At 37.1% G+C, this 20,119-nt stretch overlaps 1 protein-coding gene across 4 annotated transcripts in view; it reads left to right on the top strand.

The window, feature by feature from the left end:
* FIGN (fidgetin, microtubule severing factor) overlaps positions 1 to 20,119 on the top strand; it is a 96,230-nt gene that overhangs the window by 47,947 nt on the left and 28,164 nt on the right. For 2 of the 4 annotated variants that reach the window (XM_021291086.2, XM_021291097.2), the window contains one exon: positions 6,760 to 6,814. The exons of the other annotated variants lie outside the window; for them this stretch is intronic. In XM_021291086.2, coding sequence (XP_021146761.2) covers positions 6,760 to 6,814 — 55 coding nt within the window. The remainder of the gene's footprint in view (positions 1 to 6,759; positions 6,815 to 20,119) is intronic. 4 annotated transcript variants of the gene reach the window in all.

Below are 20,119 nucleotides of genomic sequence, written 5' to 3'. Positions count from 1 at the left end.
AGATATTTATCATTGTAATAGAGAACAAACTGAAGGCCCTCATGTAACATGCAGCAGAGACAACAGCCTTGATGTTCCTGTCCCCTAAATCTTTTTCAAGAGAAGGAAATTGCAAGTACTCTTGGAAGCATCAGGATCAAGGGGGATGGCTTTTTTCCCCCTTTGTCCCTCCTCAGAATATACCAACTTCTTTCTAAAGAATTTTATTATGTCTCCTTTCACTGAAACTGTTGCATTTTTAGTTTGCAAAATTTCTCTCTGTTTCAAATAGTACTTTTGTAAGAAGTGGCATAGGTTATACATAGTCTGTTTTATCCCTTAGCCAAGTATGAGACTCTATGCATTTGTCATACTCTATTTCTACATTTTTTCCTGTATAGGCATTTAAAAAAGGAGTGAACTTTTAGAAAGTAAAAAAACAAACAAACAAACAACCCTCCTGCTGTTAGAAAGGGTGTAAAAATACTTGAAGAATTTTTGTGAAGAAAAAAAAAAAATGAAACACACCCCCACACACTCTCTATTAGAACAAATTTTCACAATATCTCATGAACAATCACCTGACTCAAAATGCATTCTGGTGCAGACTCTTTAATTACATGTGAAAACAGCAGGAGCAAAAGTTCCAGGAAAATACTTAATAACCTTTCAAAAAGTAGCATGGAGTTTGAGCCAGGCAGCTTCCTAATGTTGGTATTTTGTATAGGTAAACCTCATGCATTCGTGCTGGTTAGTGACACTGGTGACATTGGCTGGGGTTATGGGCCGCTGCCTGCAGACAAAGGGACAGAAGTAACGGTAAAAAAGTGTGTATGTCCGTCAATTAAAGCCTAGCTGCGTTTTTCAAATGCTTATAAAGAAAAAAAAAATAATTTTTGGTATGGGTTTGGTCGATATGAAGATCAGGACCTCTTAAAGTTGATGAATCTGGAGTTGTGGCAAGCTGCCTGTTGACATGGTTTCTTTCATGCTATCAGAAGGAATACAGTATCAGACAACTAGAGCAATGAAAGCTTTTTAGTGATTGTTTATGCTATATACGTTGCTTAACACGTTGCCCAGTATTATATGACTTCCATTCTGCAAGGTTGACTTGTAGTGACTCCTCATTTGCATGTGAATACACAGCTTTTACAATATTAAGTATCAAAGTTCCAACATAATTTTCCCTTTTTTGAGTTTGTATTAATTATTATTTGTTAATAACAAGTGACCCATCTGCAAAGCTTTGTGGTTTATGCATCTGCTAAGGAATGGTATCTGCTGTGTACTATTTTAGCCCAACTGGCATGTGAGGTGATACAGCTTAGTCCTTTTTCATGTCAATTTGTTGCCTTGCTTAGGCTCTGGGTGAAAAGGGGACATGTGAACAATGACACTGGCTTAACTCGTTAAGCCAAGATAATTTGATTGTGTGGCTGAGTCTTATCAAGGCCAATCAGTGCAATAGTTTTGGAGAGAAGATCTATCAAAGAACAGACATCCTTGAAGTAACTTTCCAGTATTGTCCAAGCTTTTTTTTTTTTTTTTTTAATCTTATTTTTGTACATTTTAAGACTTGCATGGCAATGCTTTGGGTAGATTAGAGATCTGTCTTTCAGGGAAAATGAAGGAAGAGACCAGAGGATGCTGCTCCTTTCCTTGAGCTCCTTTTTATGTGTCAGTCTCCAACCTTCTTTGCCTCCTTGGGTGTTGTTGTCACCCTATACAGTACCCACTGCTGGTGCTATGGCACACTGCACAGCAGAAAGGTCTCATTTTATTCCTGCTTAGCACTGTGGATTCACCCCCTACAAGACTTGTAGCTGAAATCTGGCCTTGGAGAGCTGGCCTTCTCAGTTGGGGTGGCAGGGAAGGCTAACAGTTTCCTTGGCTGGAAGGCATCAAATTGGATAAACAGAAAACGGGGGCCTGGAGAGTGGGAAAGCTCTTGATGGTGATTAGTTGTCATCCTCCTTGTCAGAACAAATGAAGAAGAGGAGCACAATGTTTGCACTGTTTGAACAAGCCTCAGAGAGCAAATTAGATGTTAAATGTGATCATAATTTGCCTGCCTTTCTTGAAACTCCCATGGTGCTATTAGTGTTTTTCTTTTTTCAGGTAAAAAAGGTTTAACAAATACATACTTCTGTGGAAACTGAAGTGCACTGAGGTTGTTTACAGATGTAGTGTGCAAAGATTTCTGTGGTTTAAGTGATAGTGCTTAGTGTATCTACATACTGCAGGCTGGTGCAAGGTGGTGTGTAATGCCATGGGAAAAGATAGTGTATTTCAATATTGCATCTGATGTCGAAAAACAGATATAGATAGCTATCTATACAAGTATATAATTAGATAGTTATGCATATATAAAATAAACTTGTGCCTGAACTTTATATTGTGGTTGGTTGAGTAGTGTTGGTAAGCCAATTATGGTATTTTTTTTGTAAAGGTATCTGGAATGTAAATTCTTCTGTCCTATTATCCTGAGGCAGGCTGTGCCCCTTGCTGAACTGTTGGCACACCTAAGGTGACCACAACTGTTACTAAGCAAGAAAATCAGCACTTCTGTGTTTTGTGTATATGGAAACGTGCAGTAACCTGTAGCATTTAGATAATGAGTTTGGGGTGGAGATGGAGAAATGCTACTTACAGTTTATTTTACACATGAAAGTATTTCACACATAGCAGAAATCGTTAGTGTAAACAAGTATCAATTAAGAGAACAAGTATGAGCATTGTTGGAGAATAAGGTAAAAGCTGTGATGTGAAAGGCTCTCTTGGGCAAAGACAGATGACTGACAGTGAAAAGATTTAAAGTATTTTGATTGCCTCGCAATGAAATGTAAACCTGTGGAAACTAATAAAAATTGACTGAGCTTAATTAGAGATGTATACGAAGCAAAATTCCTTGTTTAAAAACTAGACGCTTGGACTGTCATATCTCTGGTTTGTAGTTACCCAGCTAGAGAGAAGAATGTCAGACTTCACCCAGAGTCAGAAATTACTTCAATATATTGTAGAAATAAATAAAATAAATAGTAACAATAATTGTGGGTATGACTATATATGTATGAATTCACCATATGACTAAATTTATATGACTGTATGTGAATTCACTATGTGACTATATGACATAACGGGTGATGACAGGAGAATGTAAAGAGAAGCATATTCATTTTTATCTCTTTATAAAATCATTTTAGTATACAAAGCAGCTCAGACTGCTTTTACTGCTCCCTATCAAATTGCATTTGCCTATGTATCTCTCTTCTTTATCTTTTATCCATCTTGGTAGGGATCCACTGGTAAAGGACCCTGCAGAAGGGCTGACATCAGAGTGTCAACATTACCTGGCAAGAGAAAGACAAATTATGTCCTAAAGCAGAGAAGGGCAGTTCTTGTGTGCTGGCTCTGGCTGGCTGTGGTACAGAGAGCTTTAGGAATTACAGTGGCTCTTGGAGTTTCCTTTAGAAATGTGCCTTGTTCCGCATCATCTCCAGCAAAGCTCTGTGACGGACATAGATATTCTCTATCGATCTGCTGGGCCTCCTTCAGACAGGAACATGTATGTTTTTTTTGTTCCTATGTATTTTGGATGAGCTCTGAGCAGAGCAGTAGAATGAATGAAAAGTGTTCTGCTCCAGTCAGTCACTGAGCAGTGCCAGAGATTGTGTTGTACAAATACAAGCTGGTAAGTATATACTTTGGTGGCTGATGCAGACTTTACCAATATTTTAATATACTGAAGTTCCAATGAATCAAATTATGTTTATAATACAGCTGGCAACATACTAGTGTATTCCATGTTAGTAATGCACAGTGACAAGCAATTACATTTTATTTTTCTTTATTGACTTTTTGAGGCTTAAAAATATTTCTTTGGTGAGTTTGTGTCTCCTTTTTGTTATTTTTAAAGATGTAAGTACTTAGCATGCTCATACACTAATGATTTTTAAGCTGTAATAGAGAGCATATAGGATATGAAGAGTGATGTGAAATAGATTAATTAAAATCAATGTTATTTCAATGAAAACTAATTGAATTATTAATGCTTGGATCAGGGTTTTTCCACGTTTTGTGATTATTCAGCTTGTTGGCTGATATATGCATTTCTGTTGATGAAAGCCATTTCTCCATCTTCCTTTTTTTTGTTGGTTGGTTGTTGTGGGGTTTTTTGTTTGGTTGTTGGGTGTGGTTTTTGTTTGGTTTTGTTTGTTCTTTCTCCTTCTTTCCTGTCCCTCATTAAAGGAATATGTTCTCAATACCAAATAGGAGATGGGGACTTACTCATAGCCAGTTTATATTTTTCAGTGTTGTCTCTGTTGTCTTTTCTGAGTAAAACAGCACACAGGCTGTTGCAGAAGTAGCCTAAAAGCTCTTCAAATGCACTATGATCAAAAAGCAAGGTTGTCTGCCGTCGGGCGGGCCGTGGTGTGAGCCCGTAGCTGGAGCTGGGGTGGGCTGTCAGGAGCTCGGAGCCCCCATGCCCATCACTACCTCTGGGAGGCCGGCGCTGCCGGGCTGCCCACCCCACTGGCCCCGGCTCCGGGCCGGGCACTGGAGGGCTGTGGAGAACCTGCCACCCGGCTCTGGGCTGAGGAAAGTTGCCCTCTTCTCCTCTCTGCCCCGAATACTATTAATAGCCCTTACCCCAGGCTACTGGATCATATGATTTCAGCTGAAATAGATTAAAAGTTCCTCTGTTGTGATGCCAACAATAATGTGATAAATTCGTTTGTCAGTTCTCTGGGGTTTTTGTTTTTGTAACTTGAAGGGATAAGCTCGGGGTCCAAGGGAAAGATTATTATCCCCTTGAATCTACACAGTGGGTTCCCTCATGCCCCACTATTTTAGCAGTTATATTATTAGAAAATAGTCTATTAAAAATATGTATTTCATCTCTTAGTTATTTGCTGCAAACAGAACAGTTGTGTGTGTTTGCACAAAGCAGAGGAGACAGCATGTCTGTTAGTCTGTTTTCAGGAAGTCCAGTGTGGTAACTGGCTAAGATAGTTGTTTCTGCAACAATAGTGCAGCTCAAATTAGGCATCTCTTTTTTCCCCCCATAATTAACAAATGTTGTCTAGAAAGCACGAAACAGTTTGGAAGGATTCCTGGAGTGCAGGATTGTCAACAGGGCCTTGGTAAATGAGCATTAATTTTTGGGACTACTATGAAAGAGTTCCAGTTCAAAATATTGAGACCTTTCAGGAAAATGTCTATGGCATGAGCTTCCATTATGCTACAAGGTACAAGAGCTGTTACAATACCTGTAGCACATAAACAGGGAAGGACAACAACATGGTATATGATGGCTCTTCAGAGGAGATAGTGCTTCTGAACAGCACTTGTTTAAATCCTAGCCAGCTAGGATTTGGTCTTTAGCTGAAGGCATTGTACGTAAAGTGTAATGTTCCTCTCTTCAGAAGTATCTGTAGTTTTGTCAGCCAGGTGCGGTAGGGCTTTTTCCCTTCACTGTGAATCAGCAGTACGTATTATTTCAATTATTTATTATGACTGCTACTTATGGAAACTGCATTAACCCGTAGCACGATTTGCATTTCTGTAATGCTTTCTGTAGCACTCTGAAACTTTACTGATTTTTTTTAATAAAGCATGGTTTAGATTGGAAAACATTTTGAGCAGTAACCAATAAAATGAAGTGGTTGTTGAAAGGCAGATCTATGGCCATCACAGATACTGAGTAGAGAAATTCTCAGACTAAGTCATTTGTCTGGTGCTTGTGTCATAACACTTCCAGCTCTCCTAGAACTGGACACAAAATATCTCTCACATTTATTTTTTCACATACCCTTTCTCTTAATTGTCATCTCTACCTGATACAACACTTAAAATACTCTGGACATGCTCAAGTCTCTGCTGACAAGTAAGAAAGGATTCATGAAAGTGCTCTATTCATGTCTTTCCCTTTTTTCACTTTTTCTGTTTTCCTTTCCCTTGTTTTCTCCACCCCCATCTCCATATCTGTCGCTTGATCTGAATGAGATTTCTGATATGTTGTGTAACAAGATTTTAGTGACATCTAGCCATTTACCTAAGTAGTTTTTCAACACTGCTAGCAATTAAAGAAGGAATGTAACTTTTCTTCACATCAAAGAAAATATTCTTACCTTGTTTGGCAGTAGCACTGGGAACAGCTTGGTGCACTTACAAAGTATCTTACAACTTGCTGCTGGTGTAGTGCAATGGGCTTAATCAGTTGTCCAAAGGAAAGAATGAAATGAATCACATGTGGGATTTGTCACAATACAGTGTCCAAGTCCCAAATCTTTCCTGCTATAAACCTCAGCTCCCCACAGACCTTCCACATAATTTCTCTGTAGATATTACCTAAATACTGTCATTCTAGACTTTCATCAAGCCTTAAGGATCCCAAAGAACTTGTTATTTAAATGTGTTATCCGTATTTGAATATGACCACTTTACAGATACTTAGGCAAAGAGTATGAGTTATTATACTACAAAAGATTTACCCCAGTGCTCCTCAGATCAGACAAGTTGTTTAGGCATATCAAGGGTTCAAAATTCCTTTGTTTGAGTCTCCGATCTACAACATTCCTCAGATTGTGTTCTGATAAAAGCAAGAGAGAAGAGGTTGTTTTGATTTGACTTCTTGACCAGCTGCTATAAAACTAACTTTGAGCTCAGCCTCCAACCATTTTCACTCTTCCCTTGAATTATCTTTCGCTGAAAGATACGTTTTAGTGGGTGGGAGTAACATCTTGTATTCATCTAACTATGGATTCTTCTTCCAAGCTTCATCTTAAGAAGGATGGAATTGAGGAAGAGAGACTAAACGATCCATCTTGGGGTAAGGGAACTTATTTTTTCCTCTTTCAGAGTTATTTCTCTCAACTTAGAAGCTATTGTTCCCATTCTAATACATATGAGATTTTAATGTTTTGAATTTGATGTGTTTTTAAAATTTTAACAGGCAGAAATGATAAGCTGTCCTAGATCTTCTTCATTTAAAGTTAACAATAGACAGGAACCATTTCTTGTGAAATGTCTGGCATATTTCAAGACATATCTTTATCATTTTTTTTTTTTTTTTTGCTATTTATGCCATAGGAAGATTTTGTTTTCATTATGCTTCGCAGTTGTGATTATAATTGTTGCAGGCAGTGCTTTCTGGCCTCTTCAGTGTCTTGTGTTGAGCCTCCACAAAAGGCCAGCCTTTGAAATCTGTTGGTTCATTGATAGAGTAATTTTATGAATTACTCAGGTCTACAGGTTGTCCAGTAAAGACTCTTGGACTTTAAACTTATTCTAAAAGGTACATCCTTTCATCACAGAGATACAAACATAGAATGACTGAACAGTATAAAGCAAAGTAATTCCCAGTGCATCCTTTTACTAAGCTCTGCAAGAAAAAAGCTTTCAGAACCATTGGATTGCTTGTTTTTCCATTTTTACTAGTCTCCAGTAACTAAAGTAATTTCAGCTTAAAGTATTTGATTAAATGTTCTCTCTTTGGTGATGATTCCTTTTCCTCTTCAATTCGTTGGAAATACTTGTTACCGTTTTTACTTTTTCATGTCCACATTGGTTTGACGAGACACTGGGTCGCCATGCAAGAGAAGATAGAACTGATTTATTTACCTGTGTTTTTATCAGTTCCAAGCTTCAGGATTTGCTTTATCAGAATTCACCTTGTATTTACCTAAAAGATTCTTTATGCCTTATAGGCTTGTAAAGTTAAGAAAATAATACTATTTATTACCAATGCAAGGCTAAATAAATGCGAAAACACTTCAGGTTTTGCAATAATTTCTGATGGGGGAAAAATTAATGGAGAGAGGAGACTTATAAATTAATCCTTAACTTTTTCTGAGAAATAATTTTTCTGAAGTAATTTTCCATCTTTTATGTCTCCTCAGCTATGGCAGAACGCCTAAGCTTTAAATTGCCTGTGGTAATGAAAGAAGACATCAGGTGAAACCAGAATTCAGTGGTGGGACTAATGGGATATTTCATGGGAGTCTTGTGTCTGTGTACAGACACCCAAAAGAGTAGAAAACAAGTCTGTTATGACAAGTTAAGAGAATGGCATGTGTCCATTTGAAAATACAGGTAAAGAAAACAAATATTTCTTTCAAAGAAGGATATTAAAGGGCTGCCTTCTATTATATTGCAGAGGGAGATATGTTGTAAAGCATTAGCTGATCATGCTCCAAAAGGCCTGTTTGGACTTTATCTTTGTATTTTTTTTCTTTACTTTTTGTCTTGCTGGCATGACGTGGCTTCTGTAGAGAATTGATGAAAGAAGTTAAAGGTGTTTAGTCATATTACTGGAGTGAATGAATGAAAGTAAGTAATAATATGGTTTTATGGTTTAGTTACTGATTATAACTGAGTGGCATCTTTCACAGCATTGAATCAATACTCTAGGTCAGAGACTGCAAAATTATTGACTCGCAGTGTGATTCCAGAGCTGAGATGGCCAACAAAGGAGGGGAAAAGTGTGTAATGCACAGAGGGAAAATAGGAAGTCAATGAGTAAAAGAAAAGATACTCAATAGATGCATCCTTTGGTGACCTAGTTCCTTTCCAGAAATACTTGATACATGCAGCTGCCAAGGGGAGACTAGCTGATTAAGATAGGATATGTTTCTGTTTAGTTAGTAGGAAATACTGTCTTTTTGAAGGGTGACAAATTGTGTGAGCATTTCCTACATCAGGAATCTGGACAGATGAAATTATGGCTCCTAATGACTGAGCATCAGCAGTTTTTCTGAACACTAAGTCACCGGGATAATTTTGTCTTTTCTTGGAATAATTCAATATGTTAAATTTTTGTTCCAGTTTCTCTATTTCAGTTTGTTTGATAATGATTTACTTTCTATTCCCTTTTTCTCATATTTTGTCTGTGAAATTCTTAATTGAAGATTGTCCTTGGCAATAACAGGCATTTGTCTTAGTTTTTGCCCATGGGTATCAGTAAAAATGCTTGTAGGAGTTTACTGATACCATAAACATTTCTGTCACCAAAATCCTTATTGAAGGTTGGCAGATAACAATGTGTCAGCCACCATGCTTTCTCCAACACCTCAGTTTTAGATAGCTCTAATAAGTTTTCTCTTAGGGACCAGAAGATGAGACAAAGATGTTTATCCTCTTTCAAAGCAGAAGAGTGGAGTCTTCTCTGAAATACAATGAAATCTCATTCTTTCTCCAGACCTCATGGTTCCTAACATTCAGATACCCAGCAGAGGCCGAAGATTTTAAAATGTACTAATGTAGCACACCTTCTTTAGTGTGGCAAAGGCTGACAATAGCTGTACAGTCAGTTGTGATCATATTTACTCTGTAGCTTTTCTCCTCTGGTTGTCAAAACCCTCTGCAGCTTCCCCGAAAGGGAGGCTTCTTCCGACAGACCTTATTACCAGAATAAATTTTATTCTTATATCAGAATTGACTTCCCAGATAGGACTAATATTGTATCATAGCTAAGTATTCCTCTCAAGTGCTTCAGTCCCTGCTTAATGTTGCCAAAGATTCTACGTTTCTGCTGAAAGAATTGCAAAATTTTCAGAAAAAGTAGCATCTAGTGGGTCTGCAGAAGCACCCGGCTGCTTTCAGCCAGTTCCAATCAGGGCAAAAAGGAAGAACTGCCCTTGACAGCAGCTTTCTCGTACAGACCTGTATTCTTCTGGAGCAGGGGATAGAAGAATGACACCAGGTTCACTTACCAACTCATCACACTGCCCTTGAGGAACTATTACAGCTCAACAGATTAATCTGATAGATTAATACTCCTGCTCTCTGGTGATTACCAGAGGTCTGTTTTATGGCTCTCATTCTGGCACTTTTCCCACTGAAACCCTTTTCCATGTTAAAGTGGAACTAATTAATTCTAGGGCAATACTGAATGGTTTCTTTCAGGTTAACAGTTCAGCCAGTTTATGTCTGGATGCTTTAAGTCCCATGGAGATATCTTAAACCAATTCTCCAGACAGTGGAGTTAGGCTACCTTGCTACTGGATATACAAGCTTTTGAATAAGTGAGATCAAAAGTAGTTATAGTCTTCAACATTTATAGTTTTGAGTTGCATGGTTTGGCTTTTATCTGTCATAAAGATGCCATGTTTGTCTTTTACTGAAGATCACCTGTATTTCTTCAGCAGAACTTTCAGATAGACAGCATTCTTCTGCACAGGGATCATAATCTGCCATGTGTTAATAGTACATGTCACTCTGCTCCAGAAGTGGCTGCGTTGTGGTGGCCACCTTTAAGACAGAGTATCTATCATATGATAGCAGCTGAGAGACATGACGATTGACACAGAACAATGAAGAAGCTACTATGGGAATTATATGTAATCTTTAGTCTGGTACTTTGAGCTTTTGTAGCAGAGGCAATAATATATATATTACATTTGTACAAAGTAAAAAATAAACTTGCCTGCTCTGTGATTATCAAATAATCAAAACCTGTGATTGTCAGATAATCAAAATAATCACTTCATCCTCAATCATAAAATTTACTTTAACTTTTTTTTTTCTTCCTGAGTGGATAAGACTTAAGAGTTGAATGACATATGACAGTGTTTCCTTTCTAAATAATTTTGATTTTAAAACTGAATTCATTGTCTAGAAATATTAAAAAATTTCAAACAATGGTAGAAGAAATCTAAATATTTGCCTCCTTTTGAGACCCTATAATCTGCTGATTTTTTCATATATTTTTAACTTGTGTTGAAAAGACTTTGCAATGTTGTATTGTTCTGTCAGCCTAGCTTAAAGTTCTAAAAATTCATTGAGTCTCTACAACGTCTGAAAATCAGCTTTTAAAAACATGATTATGAAAAATATTACTGTTAATTAGTTCCAGAGGAAATCTAATTGTGGAAGACTTTACCAACGTGAATCTTCTCTAAGGAAAAGCACTTTGAAAGAGCTGGTTTGGCAAGCTGCTGTCTTGATTACTAAACACCAATTCAAGAAATTCCAATTTGACTTTAGGGTAGGCACATTCCTACTGGAAAACACACAAGGTTTTGCAGTGATTTATAAACTTATTTTGCCAACTCAGTGCTGTGATGGTCAATATATTGAAGAACAAACTCTCTAGAATTAGGCACTTGGTAGCCTTGAGCACCTCTTCGTTCTCTGAGGTTTTGTGCTTAATTGATTTGCTACTTATTCTTGAATGTTTTTTTATTTTTATTGTGCCGCCATTAATAGTTTTATTTCTTATTATTTTCCTTTTTATTGGAGCATACTACAGTTGACTTGGAGCTCTTAACATGTTTATTCTGTATTAGATGCTGGGCTAGTGAAAGGCAACCCTGAAGGGACTCAACCATTTCCAGTTGTGCCTAAAATAATCTCTATACTGCCAGGGACTATCCACAAAAGTGCCGAGTTGATCCTTGTGTTGGGGAAACAGTATTACAATGGTTTGATGATTTGCCATAAATGAGTAGCAAAAGGATGGGAAGATCTTGAAGAAGATGAAGTATATGGTCCTCCAATTCACTCTACAGAAATAAGAGTATTCTTCAGAAAATTTAGAGTGGTGAAAATTTAGCCACTTCTAATCTCCACTAGATTGACAGAACTATTTATAGGTTATGTATTGACTGTCTGTGACAAGGCAGGCTCCATTTTTTGCTCTCAATATTGGGAGGGAGCAATATTTATGTACTGAATTCCTCCTCAGAAACAACTGAAACCTGTATTCCAGAAAGAGCTGCGATCATTTGTCAAAGGTGTTGACATTATACTTGGTTTGCTTACCGTTATCCTTCTGGAATTATCCAAAACAATGGATAGTTCCATGTTTTACTGCATTGTGGGTGATATGGCCACTGTACTGATGGCTGTCTTACATATTCCCTTGAGGTTGTCTCCCTGTTCCAGCATGATCCATCCATCTTCTGTGTTCTTACAATTTGTAGAAATGGCTACAGTCCAAGAGAAGCGGAATAGTCTCCTAAATCTCCTGGCAATATTGCTATGAGAAGAGGTCCAGCTTTTGTACTTCTTGTCTCTGGTGTCAGACTAAGAGAAATAATAGCACAGCACAAGATCTAATGGGGAATTTGTCACACAGCTGATTTAAGGTACTATGCTATATTTCTGGAATGATCAAAAATTCTTAAGTGATTCACAGAGAGCAAGTTGGGTTGGAAGTGACCCCTGGAGATCATCTATCCCAACCTTTTGCTCGGAGCAGGGCCAGTTCAAAATCAGTTCAGGTCAGTCAGGGCCTTCTCCTATTGAGGTCTGACAGTCTCCAGGAGTGAAGATTCCCCAGCCTCCCTAGGCAGCCTGTCCCAGGGGTCAGCAGTTTTGAGAGTGGGATCTATACTATGCCTGTCCTTTCAATGTGGCCACTGAAACACACACTGCTATTTTGACTGACAGATTTGCAATGGGGTCCATTTCACTTTTTATTGTCACCTCTTCTAGAAGAACAGTAGGCAACAGCTAAGATATGTTTTGCAATGTGCAATTTTCAAAAGTAATTTTTTGGCAGGGGTGGGAAAGAACATGTATATAACCATCATAGCACACAGCAGTGAAAATTGGACACCTCTAGCTCTAGCTTCAAGAGGATCACTTTGGTTGTTCCCTTCTGGAATTGTCACTAAAGAAAAGGTGGAGAAAAACTGATGCATAAGCACTAGTTAGTTACTGAAGGGAAATGACAGTAGTGAAACATATTTAGTATAGCAAAGAGGTTGCCAAGGGACAACATTGTTTATTTGAGGTTCTTGAAAGGTATAGACACCAAGGAAGAAGAGAAATTCTTCAGAGGTGGACATGGGAGTGTAACTAATGGATTGAGAGAATTAATGGCATAATAAAATCATTAAGAAAGGAGAAATTTCACCTGAGGCTGTCAAATATGACATAACTGATAGGAGATGGAATTTCCTAGGTTATACTTGAAGCAGAATTAATTCAAGATGTGTCAATTGGCCAATAAATCATTTCAGTTGGAATTGCAGAAGAGGTTTGCAGCTTCCAAAATAAAATTGTGTTTGTTTTCGTATGTGAGAAGATCACTATAAACAGTGTGTTTCAAAAAGATGGACCAAGTTTGAAATCACTGTATCTCTGCAGCCATGAACCAGCCATGCATTAAACTCTTACTGCTCGAAAGGACAGGGCATAGAGTTGCAAATGATTACTGCTAAACTTGATAACTCATTAAACTGTAAATTTTTGTGTAATTGTACCATGTTGCCATCATGAAATACACTGCTTTGAATTTGGGTCCATCTTTTTGAAACACTCTGTAGTACACCAAAATCTGTATAATATGTTGGCAGCTAGGACTCTCTGAACAACCACTGTTCCATCACTTTAAGCTCATCTATCTTGTAGACTACTGTGCAGTAAGAGAATTATTTATTTGTATTTCTGTCATTTTCTCTTTAACTTTAAAATGAGTTTTCCGAATGTTCCGTTTCTCTTCTTTAATTTGTATTTTATTTCCTTGACTTCTTCATTTTTCAAAAGCTAAAATCAGAATTAATGCAAATACTTGTGTAAGAGCTTTGTGTGAGTCTCTCTTATTTCTGGACACCTTTACTGCTCTCCCTTGTATCTAATCTTTCTTCTCTTCTCCTTTCCTGTTATACTCCTGTCAGCCAAAAAGGGAAGGGCTGAGTTTGCCACTAAAGTGGATCGAATCACTTGTTTGGTTAGGATGAAAGGTAATTTCCAGGCTGCTTTTACTTGATATTTTCACTTATGTCAATTTGTAGCCACTCGAAGACGTGGGTAGATTTTGTGGAGACAACTGTATTTACAGCCAGCAGCCGGGTGAGCAGCAAGTACCCAACAAGCCCACTATGGGATGGGAGTGACATTATCAGTCATCTTTTCTCCTGTCTGGGCTTGCAAGCAAGGGAAGTACATTCACTTGTCTGAGGTAGTGTAGGAGGTTGTATGTGTACATAGATAAGAAATTACCTTTATTTATGGGAAGAAATCTGTCTTCCGTTTTGAACTGGCAGGCTGAGCAAAATGGTTACAGTTCGCCTTTAAGTAAATGTCAGATTGATGCCAGTCTTGCCTCAATCAAACCTTAAAACAGTTATTATTGCAAGTCAAGGCAATTTCCGTTCCACTGGCTGGCTGGCCCTCTTGGAAATGCCTTCAGCTGTTCCTTTGAAAATCCCATTGAAAATTTTTGAGTTTAACATGAGCCAGCTTTTTAAAAATATTGATTTTTTTTTTTTGCAGTTGCCTATTGTATTGGTAAGGTAGGGCAAGTATTGGTTGTGTTGTAGCAACAGTTTACTTCTCATTTCCTTGCTGTGCAGTACTATCCATGCTCTTCTGTGGCATTCTCTTCTGCTCGAAAAGCTTGACACTAAGTGGATATATATTTTTAAATATAGACAGGAAAGCTATTATTTTTTATTTAGCTTTTACTGTGTAATGGAATTTGTGACAAGGTTATTTGCTTCAATATAATTTTGTGTACTGATTAGTGTTCTTCGGAAAGGGCCTTGAGGCGTGTTGCACGAAAGACACTATCTAAGTAGGGAATGGAAGGGTAAACGACCTTCATTTAAATGCAGTCAAGTAATCATTATCAAAGTTTTAAGCAATTTGAACTGCCTAACAGGAGGTATGATGACAATAATTGCCAATGTCCTTAAAGGACAGCTGTACCCATTTGATCACTGCCACATGCTTAAAGTTCATAAAAGAAAAACCACTTCTCACCATCTCCAAAGAGTATCTGAATATATAAAAATAAGAACAGCAACAACAACAACAAACACACACCAAAACAAAACAAAAATCCAACAGCAAACAAAAAAGTGGGAGGGGACGACAACAACAAACAAAACAAGAGCAAACAAACCAACCAAATAAGAATAATAATAATAAAAGAACAGAAAAAACATATTGCAAAATGAATATTTTGATGTCTCTGCATGTAGCTCAACAGAATTTTATCAGTGTAGGTGCCAATACCAGAGGGCATGAATTAATCACTATTAGTTAAAATAAATAAAGAAAAAAAATTTCTTAAAAAAGTGTATTAGTACTTAAATGGGAGTCAAGCAGGCAGTGCATATCTGATGAGCAATTGTTTTGCCATGAGAGTGGAAGGAATGCTGGGCTCTGCAATGCTGTTCTGAGCTTAACCTGTAGGTAACTAGGGACAGGGAAGTTAGTTATCACAGAATCACAGAATGTTAGCTAAAGAACTGAGCAGAAATATATTATTATTTGTATTTACTCCTTTTCCTAGCCAAAATTATCTTGAAATATACACCCATATGGACATGGACTTCGTCCATCCTCTGAGGTACATATAGAGGAGCTGGCCCCAGTCTGGAAGCAATAGTTCATTCCATAGTACAGCTCTGCGCCAAGTTAGTATTTCCTGTCCTTCTGTTAATGTTCTCATCACTGACCTAGTCCCACCAGTTTTCCACAGGCTAAGAGCAGCTCTGTAACCCTTCTGAGATGGGTACATAAAATACAAAAGGGCCTAGGGAATCTTGAAGTCCAGTCCCCTACTGTCACCATATATTATAATATAAGATGATAAAGCTGTGTCTTAACATGAGCTAATTATTTTTGTCCTTCAGGACTCCGGTTGGCTGTTAAATAATGTTACTGCCCTGGGAGTTACAAATCGTGTAATTTGCAGCATAAATTTATTTATGGCTGTTTTACACTTATTTGTTCTTGTGCCAATGTTGTCTTTTTGACTTAAATAGTTCATCTCCAGCGTATACACTTTGCTGATTTTAATTTTACAGAGGAACCATATTCCTATACAGTCTTGGCAGGTTAGAGCAAGCGGATGTGTTTTATTCTCTGTGAATGTACCCTCTTCTTTCCCAGTGTCATCTCTATAGCCCTTCCCTGTTTTTCTTCCAGTTTAAATTAATATTTCCTGAAGAAAATCAGAATTGCAGTTCTGGTGAGGTTTCACTGTCCAATGACATTAATACTTTCTGGGGAAAAAAAAAAAAAAAAAGAAAAAGAAAAAAGAGAAAAAAAGTGCGTGTTTGTATTTTACAACTACATACCTTGTTTCCATATTTATGTCAAATCAGTTGCTGAAAGTCCATGTTACTATTGGCTTATACACTTCAGTTTTTTTTGCTTTCCCTTTTCACTGTGATTATGTTTCAACCTGTAGCATTTTTTTCACTATTACCTTCTACTTTGTATTACTACTTTCTGTTCATTACTTGTGCTTACGTGGAACATGATCTTTTACCTCTGTTATGTTTTTATTTTTCTTTCTACTGGTGGTGCCTCCTAATTTTGTGTAAACTGCAAGTTTGCACTGCGTGTTCCTACTTCTTATGTCATATTCATATTTAGTAATGAATTTAAACAAGTTTTGCAAACTGATCTCTACTGATCTCTGAGGAGGTTTGTTACCAAGCTTCCTCCTGTTCAGTAGATGCCCTTTCAGTACTGTCTGTCACTATACCCCTTTTATTATTTCCTTAACAAATTTACAGTCCTTTTACAAATTCCTGTCTTTCCAGCTGTTAATGCGTAAGGTAACCTTATATATACACATGTGCAATTAAATGATTCAATAATTTCCTTTGCTTAAAATCAGCCATATTATCAAAGAAAATAGCTTGTCATTAATTACCTTTGATAAACACACTGTGAACTGCATCCCATTTTTCTGTGGTGTATATATGTATGTATTTAAACCTTGAACTAGTAGAAGAACTATTGTGTGGATCAATTCACCTCTTCTGGCTCCTTAAGTATTGATGCTTCCCTCCCAAGTCCAGATAGAATCTGGGAGTTTTAATGCAGAATTTCTAGGACTGCTCCATTACTTTTTTTTTGGGGGTGAGGGGGGTGGTCTACGTCTGTTATTTTGACATGACCACACTGTTTTATCCAACATATCCCTTTTTATGTCTTCACAGTCTATAATGCCATCAAACACCCTTTTCCATCTATTTTTGTTTTTTCTTAAAGTACACGTGTACTTCAAGCATCTTTGTTCCAGCCCTGGCTGCTGTTTCAATGCGTTTTGCTTTCCTGCAATAGCTCATTCTACATCCTGAAGCACTTCAAACTTTTCCATATTTGTTTATGAACACAAGGAGTCAGAACAGCAAACTTGAAAAGTATTTCTTACGTACTGGATCCAGTTCCTTAATTAGTCTATTCATGAACCATGCCATCTAACTGGTCATTATTTACATCAAAATTAGTATTTTCTCCTAGATGTCCATCATATTTCCCTCTCTGTTCTTTAAGCTATTATTGTATCCCTGTTTTCTTGATTTCCCCCTTCCTTTGAATCAACTCCAGATGTGAAAAATATGTGCCTCTCCCAACAGTCTTCCTTTCTTTTTTCATTTACAGCTAATATATGCATAGATATGCACTCATTAATGAAAGAAAAAGAGGGATGTCAACACAAGTTTAGGAAAATAGATAGTAGATGGGAATTGTATTGCAAAAATAAAACTCAAGATCTACCTTTCTGAAAGGGGGTCTTTCTCTGTTTTTTTGATAGATCTTTCTTTCTCTGTTTTGGACGTATTTTTTTTGAAACTTCAGTGGAGACTTCTGGAAAACTTGGAATATGTCTCACTGTGTTTTAAATTGACCTACCATGCATCTTACACATGAAAATTTAGACGTCTAATAAATAGGAAGCTGGCATAGATATTTCAGTGTCATTACTAAGTAACTTAATGTCAGAAACATTCTTCAAAGTTTTGCAGTTCCTCTGGAGTCTCCCAGGCGACATCACATAAACTAAATGGATCCAGGACATACACTCAGGTGTGGACTCAAGGCCACCGATCTCCATGCTGTGCCACTTGTCCTCAAGGCTGGAGACTGGGACCTGGTTGGCTTTATTTGTTAGTATAAGAAGTTATTTCCAGAGAGAAATAATATTTGCCAAGCAAGTTCCCATCTGTACGTCTCGCAGGAAGTATTTTTCCCCCACATCAAGAAGTGAGAAGTGTTTATTTTCTTCTTAATTAGTAAGAATGACTGATAGTAATCATGGCAGGTGGGAAGGGTTTGAGAATGAAGATTTATGCCTGAGCTGTTAAATTTCCCAGGCTTCAGCCTGCTTTGGAATCAATTGCTCTGAGTTAGTGGGTAGAATCAGGAGGAGGAATTAAAGCATTTTGCTTTTTCTGAAGCAAATCACTGTCCCAGGATTTCTGTGAGGACTGGGGTTTTTTAGAACTAAGAATGTTGCTCCTGCATCCCTGATTAAAACACACTGTCCTAGTTTTTGTTTTTTCTACACGCTCACAATTATTTTCCACAAATGGTTCACACCGAAGTCATCCTCTTTCTGTATCATACAGTCTTTACTATGAGAAAAAGTACTGCTGTCCTCTCTCCATCTTCAGGATACCCTCTTCTCTGCCCTCTTGAGATATAAATCCAGTCTGCTCTAAATTAACAACTTTCGCATGGAGAGAGAAGGTAAAGGAGTATACTTTTCAGGAGAAAACAGTAAAACTTTTCGGATGCATCTCTGAATGGAACAGATTTTGTTTGATCATCCTGAGATTTTCTCACCACCATTACTCAGCAAAACTGTATTTATAAGATTATTTTAGCATCAAAACACAACTGAATTTAATTCAACTGGATTGCACTTTTGTTCCTTTGAGCAGACACTGATGTGTAGATCAGTTCTGCAGAGTTCCGAAAGAGTTTTAAGAAACACATATCATAAAACAAACATGTCAAAATAAAAATGCAATTATAAGTCAAAATGTCTTGTGGTTTAGGTTGGAGGAAGAAATAGAAAGCTAATAAAAGAAGAGCATGTGTGTATTTTTAGCTACAAAAGAGGTTTATTCATTTTTATATGCCACAGTGCTACATTATGACATAGAACAGGTGAAAAAAGAAATACTGTGGAGAATAATTTTTATAAGAACATTTTTTACTTGTAATTAATTCACAAAGAGAGTTCAGATGCCTACAGTGCTAACACAGGCATTTTTAGTAAGAAAATTGCAGAAAAGCACTAAATAACTAGAGTAATTAATAAATTCCTTGACTCTACTGGGGGTATGTTTTTCAAAGAGGAAATAGCCCAAACCAAAAGGTTGTAAATTTTAGAAATGGAAAGCAAAATTTTAAAATAACTATCTATGCAATGCCATCACAACTTTCTTTTTCTTTTGAGTTTCTGTGTTTGGGAGATTCATTTTATACTGGGAAACTTTTTGCTGCGTTATTTACCAGGTTTGCATCTTCTGATATACTGAGCAACACTGCAGATAGAGATCAGGTAAATACAATTAGAATTTTTTCACCGTTCTCTGTTATATTACATGTGGTTATGACATGACTATTAGGTTTGCTTCACTCTGTCCAACCTATGAAAATGAGTTTGCGTAAACTGAAAACTCCCCTTGATTTCAAGCTGAGTAACACTCAGTGTTTTCAAATGGGAAGCTGGTGATGATCTTGAGTGGAATGCTTGACCACAACAGGAATTACAATTGCTCATTATTTCCTTAATTTGTACTTGCCTTGAGAAACTACTTGCTGTGAAATATTTGCATTGTCACATTCAGATTTGATGGCATTAGGCAAAATTTTGACTATATAAATGGCACCACAAAAGTTGAACAGCTAAATATGCTTCTTTTAAAGCATAAGTCACTTTGTTGAAACTGAGAGCATATCTGTGCAGTTCTTTTCCTTGTGGTATAGCTGTGTGGTAAGAGCGAAAATAAATCCGTTCCTTAATTTCCATGTTAGCAAAATCCCTTCATAAACTCAGTTGTAGTTTTAAGTAAGGTAAGCAGTGCTTAAAATTGATGTAGTTTTCCTTACTCGTGAGGTGAAAGGGAAATTAAGCACAGTACTTTTCCTGTATAAATGGCTCCTAATGCTACAGTTATAAGCAAGATGCCATGATTCAGCAGATGAATAAGTCTGTAGAGTTGATATACTTGAAAGAAGTTATCTTATTTTGCCACATGTTGGAACTAACTCCATTTCTTCCTTGCATGTGATATTTTAGCAAACTGCTATCCTTGGAATCAATTTTACAGAGACATTTTGTCAATGCTCTCTGGAAATAATAAGTTCAATATATGCTGTCATACATTAATAACATCTAAGTAATTTTTGTACCAAATCTATTAAGTGTTAG

Source organism: Columba livia, chromosome 7 (genome assembly GCF_036013475.1).
Source record: "Columba livia isolate bColLiv1 breed racing homer chromosome 7, bColLiv1.pat.W.v2, whole genome shotgun sequence".
Taxonomy (NCBI): domain Eukaryota; kingdom Metazoa; phylum Chordata; class Aves; order Columbiformes; family Columbidae; genus Columba; species Columba livia.
This window is presented reverse-complemented; position numbering and strand designations above follow the sequence as displayed.